This window comes from Emiliania huxleyi, assembly GCF_000372725.1.
Source record: "Emiliania huxleyi CCMP1516 unplaced genomic scaffold EMIHUscaffold_301, whole genome shotgun sequence".
NCBI classification, from domain to species: domain Eukaryota; phylum Haptophyta; order Isochrysidales; family Noelaerhabdaceae; genus Emiliania; species Emiliania huxleyi.
The window spans coordinates 98974-112149 of record NW_005199762.1 but is presented as its reverse complement, the minus strand read 5'-3'; the positions used below and the strand labels follow the sequence as shown (position 1 = coordinate 112149).

Genomic DNA, 13176 nt, shown 5'->3' with positions numbered 1-13176 from the left:
CAGATACACACCCGCGTCACTGAATTCGCCCTATAAGGAGTCGGGGAAGATAGAGAGGACGTACAGCGCCTGCGCAGCCCATTCCTTGCCGTATTTGCGGCCGCTCCGCGCAAGCTCGACGAGCGGCCCGATGCCGCCAGCCTCGAAGATGTTGCTCGAGAAGCCCCCGTCGGAGATGTGGGCAAGCGCGTACGCCGCCCACTGCTTCCCCATGCCGCTGCCGAAGCGAGCGAGGTCGACGAGTGGCCTGATGCCGCCGGCCTGAACGATCGCCGCACACGCTTCGGCGCTGTTGGCTGCGCGGTCGCCCAGCTTCTCTGCCGCTGCAACTTGCTTCGCGGTGTCGGTGCAGGTGACACGTTTGATGAGCTCCTCGATGCTCAGAGGCTTCGGCATGCCCGAGCTGCAGGGTAGCAATGCGCGCTCCCCCCGCGCGCTCTCGCGGGCCGCCGCGTTTCGCGTTTTCTTCTCGCCTCCCGACCCAGGGTTTGCATGAGAGGAGCGACGCCAAAGGATTCTTCGGGGTTACCGCACTCGGCTGCATTTTTTATTTTGTATTAGAAAGGGTGTGGTTGCAGCGATGGCATGCCAGGGCAGCGCGCTCGGCAGCCTGCGTGCGGATTCCGCCGAGTGTCTTGTCTTGACAGATTTTTAGAAGCCAACAAGAAATGTGTCTTCTTCTTGTCTTGTGGTTCTATATGTCGCTCCTGTGTGACCGTCATCGCCCGTCCTGCGTCCACCCATACCGCGTTGTCCACCTCGCCCTCACCTCCGCCACCCACCCACCACCAACCTATCCATCTACAACACAACACAATCAAAAATTACAATATACAATTCATATCAAGAATACTCACTCACTCAAAAAACCACTCACATATAATCAAACCACTAAACACACAATAAAAACTCTCTCAATCACTACACCAATCCATCCACAAAAAAAAATACACTTTTTAGCAATATGAGCCACCACTCGGCGGGCTAATACATCATCTGGCCCACAACACGGTGATCCTGGCGCACAGCGCGGGGCGCCATCGAGTGGCTGCCGGTTCGAGATCCTCCCGCGTAACTCAGTTGGTAGAGTGACAGACCCTTAATCTGCTAGTCTTGGGTTCGAGCCCCAACGTGGGAATTCCTCTTTTCCCTCTTTTTCCTTTCGTGCATCCATACCGTGCTGGTGTCCCAGTCGTTATTCTGCTTGCCTCCCCAGCCGTAGGCGAGCTCTCAGCTAGTTAGTATCGCAAAGCGTGGTCCCATCGCTGGTGCGCATACTGATGTCCAACAACACTGTGATCTCGCAACATTGCGCAGGTATATTGTTGGCTAGGACACAGAGCTCACACATTCAGAGAGAGAGAGATACCTAGCAATACAATACCAAACAACTCTAACATCCGCACGTTTGTTCACATCACAGACCTCGTTATTGAGAAGAAAATGCCTCGTGTTTTGTGTTGGTTTGTGGCGCTGTGGCCTGTGCGCTGGTCTATGAGTGGTTGAGGTGCGAGCCCTGGAGGCCCTTCACAGTGGGAGGAAAGCGGTGAGTCGCAATTCCAGGAGTCGTTGTGGCGGGCCACCCTGTCCAGAGCCCGGGAGTTGGATCGACAAGTAGTATCCAGCCCGGGATGGGCGATGGGGTCGTTCGACCGAGTCTGCAACAAAATCTCTCTGCGAGTCTGTGCGGCAGAGGGCGAGGGCGGGGGGCGAGGGCGGAGGGCGGGATGGGCGCGAAGCCGCAAGCGGGAGGGAGCGGACGGGGTGGAACGCACAGATGGGGGATGGCGAAGGCGGAGGGCTGAAAGGTGGGGCGGGGCGGGGGTGAGGGCGAGCGTGGAACAGGGGGGGGCGGCGGAGGCGAGGGGGCGACGGCGCCGCGCGCGCCCAACTCTGCTGGCACACGGCACGCGTCGTCACTCAGCCGCGGAGAACAGGCGGTGCAGCGCGCGAAGCGCGCGCGATCTCGTACTTTTAAGGCTGGATCTGGCCATTCCAAGGGTATACTTGAAGTGCTGCGATCGGGGGTGAGCACTTGGAGCACTTGGAGTGCAGTCGGCAACCTCACATCCAGGGCCGGGGAGCTGAGAAGCGCACCCAGCGGGCCGGATGATCGGTATCGGGTTGCGGGCAAGAGAGCCCTAGCCCTGGGGGTGCGCGTTCGCAGGGAAAGGGCCGTAAAGTAAACACGGGTCTCCGAGGCGCGAGGGTGGACCCGCGTGTTACCGGGTTTCCCCTTAACTTGGTCGGTTTGAGCACTTTACAGCCAACGCCCACAGCAAATCGGTAACACCTGCTCTGCAATAGCGAGTTTTGTGGCTTGTTTGCCACCGTCCTGGCCACGTCGTCCCTCCTCGGCGCGAAGAGGAGCACTCTGACGTGCCGAGGGTTCATTAGTCGGGCGTGGCGGCGGAGCACTCCCGGTTGGCGGCACCACGGTGGGCGGAGGGGGTCCTCTTCACCCCGTGCCCAAGCCGCAAGCGTGGGTGTTCGCGTAAGCCGACTCCGTGGCGTTGGTCCATCCCGCCGCGTGACCAAAGGCGATCGTCCCGGCCGGGAAGAAGAGCACCGCGTCCACTGCCGCCCCGTTACTGCCCAGGTTCTGGTAGGCGCGGAAGGACTTCGGCTCCCCTTCTCGCGGCGCCTCCTGAACGACCATCACCACCCGTCCGCCCGCCTCCGCCGTGGCCACCGCCTTCTTGTACACTCTGGTGAGGGCTCCTCGCCCGTGTTCGTTGACCGTGACCAAGACGTTGTGCGGCCACGGTTGCGACTCCCACCCGTCCGCGGCGACTTCGTCCACCTCCACCCCCCACTCCCCCCCCGACCACGGCCCCCCCCACCACTCTGGGTGCGGTCTCGAAGAGCGTCGACATGGTGAGCGCCGAAGTGAGCGCCTCGCCTCTCAATCCGAACGCGTCTCTCAGCCACGCCCGCAGCTCCGGGACGATTTGTGCCACGATCCGCAGCGGGCCACGACCCCGTTCTCGGACCGCCTCGGAGCACACCCGGACAGCCGCGGCGGGCAATCGCTGCGCCCCGCGCCAAGGCACGTCGCTCTTTCCGGAGTCATGCCGTGACGCAGCCCCCCCGTGTTGACAGTCAGAACCGTGGGATCCTTGCCCACTTCAAAGGCATGGAGCTGGCGCCACACCCCCGCTCCCCGTCTCCCAGCCGCCCCGCCGTCCACCGGGAGCCGGCGATCCGGTGCGAACCACAACGAGTCCGCCATCGCAGCCAGGTGGGCCGACCTCTCCATCGCGACCCCTCCCAGCTCCGTCTTGCACGCAGCGCAGCCATACCGGAAGTGGGCGCGCGTATCCGGGCCACCCTCGCATAGGTGACACGCGGCTCGGGGGCGAGCCCCTTCCAGCCGCACTATCCTCCGGATGGCCTCGGCGTCCGGCCCGCCCTGCGCCTGCAACTCTGATGCCGTGCAGCTCATTCTTCCTAGCGCGGCCCGCATGGCCTCCTCCAAGAGCGGGCCCGGGAGTAACCTGGTTTGTGGAGCTCCCACAGATGACCTAGAGAGCACGGCATTCGGAGCCATGATGTCGGTTCCCCACCGGACTTTTTTTGTAGTGGAGAGAATTAAGGAATCTTTCTGCTGTAACCGACACTGAGATCGCTCTCCTTTAATCAGACCAGATGGTGAGTCTTAACTGCAAATTACCGTCGGAAAGCTGTCAGAACGGCTGTCAGAACACTGTCAGAACACTGTCAGAACGCTGTCAGAACGCTGTCAGAACGCTGTCAGAACACTTTTGTGGGTAGGGTACTGTCAGAACGTTGCCAGCACTGCCCGAGAGCGGGCGAAGTGTGAACATCTGCAAGACGGCTGGTGCGAGCGCCACCGCCTCGCCGATCGCCCCCGCCTTTGCAGGCTCCTTTGCGGGCGCGGCGCCATGCAGGCGGCACGCGGCGCGCCCCTCGCCGGTCTCCCGCACGCTCCTGAGGGCCGAGAGGGCCGAGAGGCGGGGTCGGTGACCCGGGGGCATGGGCGGTGCGGCCCGCGCCGCGCGCGGGCGCGTGGCAGCCCGTGAGTGCCGAGATCGGGTCTGTGCTTCGACGTAGCATGGGCCCCCGGAGGCCCATCTACAGCAGCGGCGAAGTGAGCGTGTTTGTGGTGTTGGTGTGACGTCTGAGCTTGGATCTGTGACTAAAGCCGCTTACCACTGATGGATCCCCACCCGAATAACACACAGTGAGCGCCCCAGCACTTCACTACGCCCTCCGCGCGAAATCGCTAGTGGTGCTTTGTGGCAGCACGTTGTGCTTTGTGGCAGCACGGGTGCGGTGCCCGAGACCGCCGAGACCTCGAGACGTCGACAGAACTCGCCCGCGAGACCCAAAAAATTGGTTTTTAGCGAGGGGTCCCGTACCATGCGGAATCGACCCTATCCAGTGCTCAAGTGCTCAAGGAATTTTCTAAAAAGAAATACCCTCATCGCGCATTCATTCATTGCGGCCGACTCGGGCATGTGGGTGCTGCCTGTTCTCGCTTTCCAGCCTGCTCCACGTGCGTCGTGTGCGGCCGTCGCTTCCGTCCCGCTTCCGTTCCGCGGTGGCGTCGTGCTCGCTCGTTCGCTGCCACTGGAAGTGGAGGAGGTCGTTGCCGCAGCCTTCCGGAAGCAGTATCCGCCAGCCAAGATTGCCGCGCTGTGGACAGAGCTAAAGGCGTGCTTTGGGAGCGAAGAACTGGCACTTCAGGCGGTGCGCGAGAATCCGCAGATCATCAACCCGTCCTATACCGACCCGCCAAAGCTGCTCGCCCGCTCGAAATCATGTCTCGTTGAGATCATGTCAGAGGAGGAGGCGATCGAGGTGATGCTGAAGAACCCAGCGGTGCTGCAGTGTGGGCTCAGCCTCCGCTCGACACAGGCAGACGAGATCAAGAGCTTCGCCAACTTGAGGTATTACGGCGGCCGACTCGTTCCAAATCCAACGGCTGCCCTCGCTGTCGTCGTAGCTGCGCTGTTCTACGTGGTAGCGGGCAGCTATGTCGGGGACGTTGCCGCTCTCGACACGATCAAGCCCGTGCTGGGATTTGTCGGGGCCGGTCTGTTCGGAGCAACCCTGTACGGTGTGGCCAGCTCGAGCCGCAGAAAGTCCTGAGGAAGTGGGACCAGCGGCCGGGCCGGACCGCGGCGCCCTCGGCCGCGCCCCAGGCTCCGGGACGGGGGGGCGAGCGGCGTGGATCGGCTCGCACATGCACATGCGTTTCGACTCTCGGTGGAGAAAGAATAATGGTTGGTAAAAAAGAAGAGTCCACCTTGCTCCTTGAGGCCTGCAGCGCGCGCATGCAGGAGGGAGGAGGGGCCAGAGCGAGAGGCATGTGTACCATGTTTCGCCCCTCTATCTAAAATTCAAAGCTTCCCTTGAGTGTCAGCAGCAGCATGCAAGAACAACACCGTCGGACAAACTCTCTTCGTACCCGACTTACATTGCAGATTCTTAATTCGAGCTCCCTCTCTCTCCCCTGTCCTGCTGTCCTTCCTCTCAACCAATGGGGAAGCGCGTCACAGGAGGCGTTGCCGATGCTCGTGCCCGCCGAGTTGCCGGCGGCCACCTTTGATCTCTTTGACGCGGATGGCGCTTTCCGCCACCTCTGCGCCTCGGTGGCAAACGCCTGGTCTCCGAGCGCAGTCACCGACGACGGGACAGAGACGCCTGTGAGCAGTGGACACCCCGCGAAGGCACCGTCGCCGATCGCTGTCACGGAGGTCGGGAGCGAGGCGGGTGGTGAGGCCTGAGGGGGTTGGAGGGAGAGAGCAGTTATGTAAGCGCATGCGCAAGCCCCCTAAAAAGAGGAGATCGGACCGACACACCCGCTCCACGCACCACAGGGCACACATAAAACAAACCCGACTCGCTGCAAACACAGAGGCTCAGAGGGAAGGGTGCAGGTGGCCTCCCCCGTGTCCTGTGTTGTGCGAGGGAGCGTGAATTCTTGCGAGCCGCGAGCCCCCCCCCCCCCCCCGCCCCACCACCGAGTGGGCTACCTTTTTTCTTTTCGGCGCATAAAAATTCTTTGGCACGGCCGTGGCTGCGCATACACCTTACGCCCTTTCTCCTCAACGGCTATCCGTGCTTGCTGTGCCCCTGCGTGGTGTGTTTCAAGTTCTTACAACCCAAGGTGGTAGAGGGCAAAAAGATCGATTGCGCTCTTGCCGATCCGCACCTACCTAGGCTCTTGGGTGGCGCGCCCCAGCTCTTCACACGAACCTGGTTCATCCGCAAGGCGCTCCGGCTATCCTTTGGTCGCCTGCCCCTGCTGCCGGCCGGTCTTCGTCACATGCTGCCAACCGCGGCCGAGAGGGGCTTTGCGGCGGCGGACGTGCCGCTCGTCACGGCCCAGTCTGGCGACTCGGCTCCTCCGCGGCGCTTCTCGTTCGCCATCGTCCAGGCCAAGCTCTCGCGCTGCGCTACTCCCTTCGTCGCCGGCGCACAGGCGGCCGGACGCTGCAGCAGCCGCTGCTCGCTCAAGCGGCGAACCGCGTGCTGCCTCGTGCTGACGCCGGTCATTTCCCTCGCGCTCGCGCTGACCCTCGCGCTCGCCGTCCTGCCGCTGTGTGTGCAGATGTTTATGGACGCGGCCACGATCAGCCTGGTCAACTGCTCGCTCGGCCCGGCCGACGCGACGGGGATCGACGTGGCCATCGCCCTCCGGCTCGACAACGGCGGGCCCGTCGCCGCCACCATCCGCGCCTTTGACGCGGTGCTGCACACCCAGGCTCCCAGCCGAGACCGCCCCGCCCCGACCCTCTTTCCTCTCTGACCCTCTTCCCACACCCGCTCTCCTCTCTGCCCCTCATAGGCCGGCCCATGTCTTTCTTTTCACCCCTGTGTTTCCTGTTTGCGTCTCGTAGGCCGACGGTGCCGAGGCTGGCGCCGAGATCGGCAGGCTGAGCTTTCCGACGCTGCCGATGGCGGCGTCGGCGCCAACTCTGCTCTCGACGACGTCGAGGCTGCGCGTCAGCTCGGCCGCCGCCTTCCGCGCCGCCACCGCGCCTCTGCTCCGCGGCGAGGCGAGCGAGTGGGTGGTGCGAGGCGAGGCGACGGTGCAGGTGCTGGGGCGGTCGGTGCGCGTGCGGCTGCGCAAGCGGCTGCGGATGCCCGCCACTCGGATGGAGGAGATGCGCGCGACGGATGTGAGCATCGAGCGCGGCGACAACGCCACGGGCGTGCTCACGGTCGCCTCTCGCGTCTCCTTCTTCTCGCGAGCTACCACACCACCCAAGGACCTGAACCCACACTGGATTCGATACTCCGGAGGTATGGGACTAGGCGTTCGTCGCTCGAGCTCGTGCAGATGGGCGCGCTGCGCGTGCACGCCTACTACGACGCGGGCGCAAACGACCCGGCCGTCCCCGCGGCAGAGCGGCGTGCGCGCGCCGGCCGGCTGAGCAGCAGCAGCGTGCGGGTGGGGACGGTGCTGCTGCCAAACTACGAGCTCCGCGCCGGCTACAACGAGCTCGAGGAGCAGATCCACTTTGACCAGTCCCTCGGCGTAGAGGCGCCGAGCCCACCCCCACCGCCTCCCCCTCCTCCGAGCCCACCCCCACCGCCTCCCCCTCCTCCGTACCCAGGCGCCCGAGCCGATCGGCCATACCTCCGGAGTATCGAATCCAGTGTGGGTTCAGGTCCTTGGGTGGTGTGGTAGGCGCAAGAGGCGATCGGCCACTTCTTTGGCCGGTGGCTCTCGGGGTACGAGCAGACGCTGCTCTGCGTCGGCCCGGTGGGGAACGAAGCTGTCTTTCTAGACAACATCTCCGTCACCACCACCGAGGTGCAAGGGCGCTAGAAGAAGCAGAACCCGTGATGACTCCGCACAAGACCGCCTTCCCACACCCTGATGTTGGCGTCTTCAGCACGTAGGCGCTAGGCGTGCCATACCTCCAACGTATCGAATCCAGTGTGGGTTCAGGTCCTGGGGTGGTGCGGTGGTGTGGTAGGTGCTCGGCGTGCCGACGCCGCTCTTCACGGGCGGGCTGATGGCGGAGGAGCACACCGTGCGAGGCTGGGACGTGACGACGGGCTGGAGGGCGCGTCCAGGACATGTCCGAGACATGTCCGAGACATGTCCACAGGCTGGGACGTCACGACGGGCGCCAGCTGCGACACCTTCCAGCAGCAGACCGGCAGGTGTGTCAAGGGCGCGGTGGTGTACGGCAAGGCGCCCGGCAGGCGCTCGCTCCTCTTCCGCGATCTGGTCTACGACGCCTTCTTCGACGCGCCGTTTGAGTACTCAGCGACGATGCGCGTGCATGCCGGCCGAGACCACACCGCCCACGGTCGTGAACCCACTCACTGGATTCGAGACTCTGGAGGTATGGTACACGTAGGCCCGCTGCCCATCAAGTTCGCCTCCTTCGCCTGCCGCCCCTCGGACAAGTTCGCGCGGCTCCGCTCGGTCCCCGGAATGTGGGCCTTCGCGCCGGGCCACAACCACTCGTACAGCCCCGACCCGGCGGTCGCGCAGAGGCAGCGGCTAGCCGACTCGACCGTCGTCTTGGAGGGGAGGCCGACCGAGGGCGCCTTCTTCCTCGCCGCCGAGCCGCAACCGGGGCAGGCAAACGAGACGGACCCGTCCGGCAGGACGGGGCCATGCGTGCTCGGCCTCAAGGACGTCGACCCCTTCGATTGCTGCTTCACCACCCGCTTCACCGCCGCGGCGTGCTACTACCAGGCGCGCGGCGAGGACTCCGCCCGCACCTGACAAACACCCAAACCCAACCCTAAACCCCACCCCCACCCCCACCCCCAACCCCCAACCCCCAACCCCCTTTCCCAACCCCCAACCCCCAACCCCCACCCCCCATCCCCAACCCTCACCCCCAGGCCCGCGGCGAGGACTCCATCCCAATCACGGCGAGCGGAAACGCCACGCTGGTGGTTGACGACTGGGAGCTGCCCGCGGCCAACTTTGGTGCGACCATCGCTCGCGTGCCCATCGGCTTCACCTCGGCCCTCACCGACTTCCGCGTCGGCATCAACGGCGGCCCCCTTGGCCGCCAGTTCTTCCTCGAGTTTACGTGCGAGGACATCGCCTTCCCGCCCGCCTGAGGCGGGAGGGGGCCTCCGCCGCCGCCGCGGCGGCGCGCGCAATGTACAACATGTGCATGGCAAGCGGTTGCCTACTTCCTCGGGGGGTCACTACGAGTCTGTGTGTCTGTGGAATAATATGTGGGGCCTGTGGAATAATAATCGTGCGTGGCCTCTCTCGCGCCGCGTCGCGAGTGGGGTCGTGTGGAGCACGTGGGTGGCTGGGTGCCGCGAAGGCGGGGGCAGCGCTTCTCTCGCGCGGGCCGTGGCGGTGTGCCGGTGTGGGCTGTGGCGGCCGCGGTGAGGGGGGCTGCTCCACTCGACTGCTCTGCGCGCCATCCGCGCATCTATCTCTCAGTCTCTCGCCTGCAGTCTCTCGCTCTCTCGCTCTCTCTCTATCTCTCGCTCTCGCTCTCGCTCTCTCTCTCTCTCCAGACTCCACTCTCTCCGCTCTGACGGCGCCCTGTGCGTCTCTAGAGGCTAGTGCCATTTCACTGTGGCACAGCTCGCGTTACAAAACCTTGATTTGACCATTTGCGCCATTTTGTCCCTCTCGGTGCCTTCCAGAGGCAGCTGCGACCCCGCCAAGTGGACGGGGGCACTCGGCAGGTGGCGCGGAGTGCCCCCGTCCACTCGGCGGGGTCGCAGCTGCTTCTGTGCGTCCTGGGGAGGGACAAAATTGTCGCCGCCGGAGACGACTCGACGCCGCTGAGATTGGAGATCAAGCTCTGACAGGTCGCACGTCGCTCCTTTGACGCCGACGTGACTCACCCGTGCAGATCACATCAGGACACGGTCTCGACGCGCTCGGTACGACGCCTGCGACCCGTCTCGGGTCAGGTGGCACGACGCTCATCGCGCCTACCAGCGCTGCCGTACAGGTTGCCACGACGAGGTCGAGCACGCTTCTATACGCTCGCCGAGCCTTCCTTTCCATCCAATTAGGCAGCCTGGGAACGGTGGCGGTCAGAGGCAAAGCCTACGAGGGGTGGTGGAACCACATGTCACGGCTACTGCCGGCTCGACCCCACGATAGCCTCCGAAGGCTGACTTTGCGGCACCATCATCGGACGATGTCGACGAGTTGGGTCGCTCTCGCGGTAGCCAGATGACCTCTCCTTCTAGGAGCATCGGCCATGGCCGCAGGGAGCGCGGGGGAGGGCGCTGGAAGCAACACAGAGCTCCGTTGGAGACGTTTTCAAGATTAGCGTGTCACTGTCAGAGTGAAATGGCACTAGCCAGAGCTCTGCGCTTGAGGAAGAGGATGACCGCGATGAGCTGCATGCGCCATGGTTTCCGCGCTCTCTCCTCTCTCGCCCGCGTGCTCGGCCGCGAGGGCTTGAACCATTTAGTCGGGGACCCGCCGCCAAACGCATATACACCAGGTCAACATATGTGCGGGCTGCCGGCGACGACACACGCGCACCCCACGCACACAGGCCGCCGCGCGCGCCTCTATCGTCCCATGGGAACCTCCTCGCGGCCGCGCCACAAATACGTTGTGAGAGCACGGCACGATTCACACACTCAGAGGACAGGTAGAGTTGGATGCGGAGGGAAGAAGGCAGTGATTGGCGGCTCGCCCTGGCCCTCGGAGGCTCAGAGCCAGAGGCGCCGGCAGCCCCCGCCCTGACCCTCAGACGCGCATGGTTGGCTCCGTCTGGCGCGGCTCCGTGGTGGGGGGGGCGCCGGGCTGTCACGCCGACGCGCTCGGCGGAGGGGCGAGGAAGGGCGCCGAGCCGAGCGGCCGCGGGCTGAGCCGGTCCTGCGTCGTTCACGCACGCGCGTCAGAGTGCGCGGGCGGGGGAGAGATTGCGTGGCGGGGGATGCAGCTGGGACGTGGCGGTCTCGAGCGCTTTGGAGGCGTGCCAAACGAAGGCGGCACGCAGGGGCGCCGCAGCGTCGGTCCTTGATCAGGGAGGCCATCTCTCGGCGACATCTCGGCGACATCTCGGCGACATCTCGGCGACATCTCGGCGACATCTCGGCGATGTCTAAGCAAAATCTCGGCGATGTCTCGGCGAAGTCTCGGCCATCTCTCTCTCTCTCCTTGATCAGGAAGGCGGCGCCCAGCGCGAGCCAGAGGGCGCCGGCGGCGACGAAGGCAACGCCGAGGACCTGGTTCACACACTGGCGGCGTGAGGAAAGCGAGGGGATCGCGCCACGGTCGCGCCGAAGGCAGGGAGAAGGGGCGGGGCGGGGCGCCGTGTTTTTGCCGCCGAGCCACATGAGCTCCGAGAGCACGACCTACAATTCATTCACTCGCAATGAATACTTGATTGGTTGATGAGCTGCCGCTCCGAGAGCAAAGACCTTCTTGGTGCCTCCAAAGACGCTCGTGTTGTACAGGCCCTCCATCGCCTCCTCGATCACGCAAGGCTCCTCCGGAGCTTGCTCCGCGGGAGCTGTCAGCGAATCGCAAGAGGCCGTCGGCGCCTTGTCATAGGAATACTTTTTGTACCCGCCGCCGGCGTCCACGCCGTTCGACACTCTCACCGTGTAGGTGCCCGGCTCCAGGTCCTCGTCGATCGTGGCGTACAGCTTGCGGAAGTTTGCCTGGCCGGCGGTGCGCATCCACACGATGAAGTGCTCGTCCTCGACGCACATGCCGGAGCCAGGGAAACACCAGCCGATGTTGGCGCCGGCCCCGCCAGGCGCGCGCTCGGCGTCCGCATTCTTCGCCACGCATTCGTCGATCCAGTCCGCGGGGAGCATGCCGTTGTACCTGCCATCGGCATCGAGCTTGACTGGACCAGAAAGCGTGGTCGGGACGCCCTCGCCAAACTCGGCGCAAGGCTGGTTGCGCTCAAACGCAAACTGCGCAAAGTTGGTGCCCGTGGAGCCGTCGGCCGCATTGTGAAATTTGAATTCGACGTCGGTCGCCCATGCGATGCCCTTGCTGGACTGGCTGACTTCAGTCCCGCCTGGCTTGAGCAGCGTCAGCGTGTCGTTGAAGACCGAGGAGGCTACGCGCCCGCACGGAGAGATGACGTTCTGCGAGGCGCATCCGAAAGTGGGGAGGCGCCGGTGCGGGGAGAGCGGGGTGGGGAGGGGGGGAGGGAGAGAAGGAGGGAGGGAGGGAGGGAGAGAGAAGAGGCGTTGCCTCCATCGCGTCGACGCCGGACCAGCCGAACCCGCCCTCACCCGCCGTTTCGCCGTTGACGAGCCTGCGGAACTCGGCCTCCGACCCCTGCGTTGAGGTAGCTGCGGTGCAACCAGGCAACAAGCTCTGGTCGAGCCCGCTCTGCCCAATCAGCTGGGGGTCATCGCGGTCGCGCACCTAGCACACGCCGCCGAGAGCGAGTCATGATGCGGGGCCGGGGCCGGCAGCGGCCCACCCGCCTCCCGCCCCGACCCCGCCGCCTTTGAGAGCCGCAACGCCCCCGTCCTAGCGGCCGTCGGCCAGGGAGGGGCTTTGGCACGAGTGTGGGGGGAGAGGCGCACGTATAGGCGGTGGTTCTGGTAGTAGTTGGTGAGGCGGTAGTACATGTACACGGGCGCCACCAATCTCTCCGTGACCTCCAACTCGAACTCGCACGGGTTGCTGCTGCAGACGGACGAGTCGGCGTAGTCGACGCTCGTCACCTCGACGACGCCAGCCGCGGAGATCAGGACGGGGATACCGATGGCGATGAACGCGACGCCAAAGGCGAGGAAAGTGGCGATCGCCACGCGCGGCGACAGCACCGGCCGCCACGACCAAAGCCGCTGCTGCTTGAGCGCGCTGTCTGCGAGCGGGGCGGCGGGCGAGGGCTCGGCGAGGGTGGGAGCGGAGGGCGGCGAGGAGGCGCGGCGGTCGGCGCGCCCGTCGGTCGTTTGCTTCTCGCATCAGCGCTCCGAGTGCCGACCTTGGAGCCCGCTCTTAGGATGGGCATCGACGGCACCGCGCGCGCAAGCGCGCGCGCAACCCGGACACCGGCGTCCTTGGCGCCGAAATGGAGAAAAAAAGCTAGCGTGCCGCCTCCGTATCGCGATGCGTGTCCGTTGTATTTATTTATTTATTCGCGATGCGCTCCCCACTCCCGTTTTTTTTTTAATGAACTCGGGGGCACGGGACGCGGCACAAACGGGGCACAAACGCCAGGCTACAAAGACGGGGAGGCACGTAGTGACGCAGTCCCGTTCCCTGTG

General features: G+C 64.5%; 4 protein-coding genes across 4 annotated transcripts in view; 2 read left to right on the top strand and 2 right to left on the bottom strand.

The window, feature by feature from the left end:
* The window catches only part of EMIHUDRAFT_116627 (hypothetical protein), a gene marked incomplete at both ends in the record, with an annotated part of 3044 nt that extends 2648 nt beyond the window's left edge, over positions 1 to 396 (bottom strand). Inside the window, one exon of the mRNA XM_005775011.1 lies at positions 360 to 396. Within this exon, the coding sequence (XP_005775068.1) occupies positions 360 to 396 (37 nt within the window). The remainder of the gene's footprint in view (positions 1 to 359) is intronic.
* Positions 397 to 4479: 4083 nt separating this feature from the next.
* Positions 4480 to 5115, top strand: EMIHUDRAFT_240067 (hypothetical protein; the record flags this gene model as incomplete). The annotated part of the gene is made up of 1 exon (XM_005775010.1): positions 4480 to 5115. One exon carries the CDS (start codon positions 4480 to 4482, stop codon positions 5113 to 5115), a length of 636 nt encoding a protein of 211 aa, XP_005775067.1.
* Positions 5116 to 6252: 1137 nt separating this feature from the next.
* Positions 6253 to 10313, top strand: EMIHUDRAFT_444225 (hypothetical protein). The gene is made up of 10 exons (XM_005775009.1): positions 6253 to 6733; positions 6870 to 7219; positions 7288 to 7516; positions 7664 to 7789; positions 7956 to 8027; positions 8099 to 8273; positions 8346 to 8689; positions 8842 to 9364; positions 9386 to 9524; positions 10290 to 10313. The coding sequence occupies exons 1-8, from the start codon at positions 6296 to 6298 to the stop codon at positions 9064 to 9066; spliced, it is 1959 nt and encodes a 652-aa protein (XP_005775066.1). The 5' UTR covers positions 6253 to 6295; the 3' UTR covers positions 9067 to 9364; positions 9386 to 9524; positions 10290 to 10313.
* Positions 10314 to 10415: 102 nt separating this feature from the next.
* Positions 10416 to 12972, bottom strand: EMIHUDRAFT_368295 (hypothetical protein). Its single transcript, XM_005775008.1, has 7 exons — positions 12851 to 12972; positions 12490 to 12773; positions 12149 to 12325; positions 11359 to 12039; positions 11251 to 11292; positions 11095 to 11163; positions 10416 to 10810 (listed from the first exon to the last, which is right to left on the bottom strand). Exons 1-7 carry the CDS (start codon positions 12918 to 12920, stop codon positions 10742 to 10744), a joined length of 1392 nt encoding a protein of 463 aa, XP_005775065.1. The 5' UTR covers positions 12921 to 12972; the 3' UTR covers positions 10416 to 10741.
* Positions 12973 to 13176: the final 204 nt, after the last annotated feature.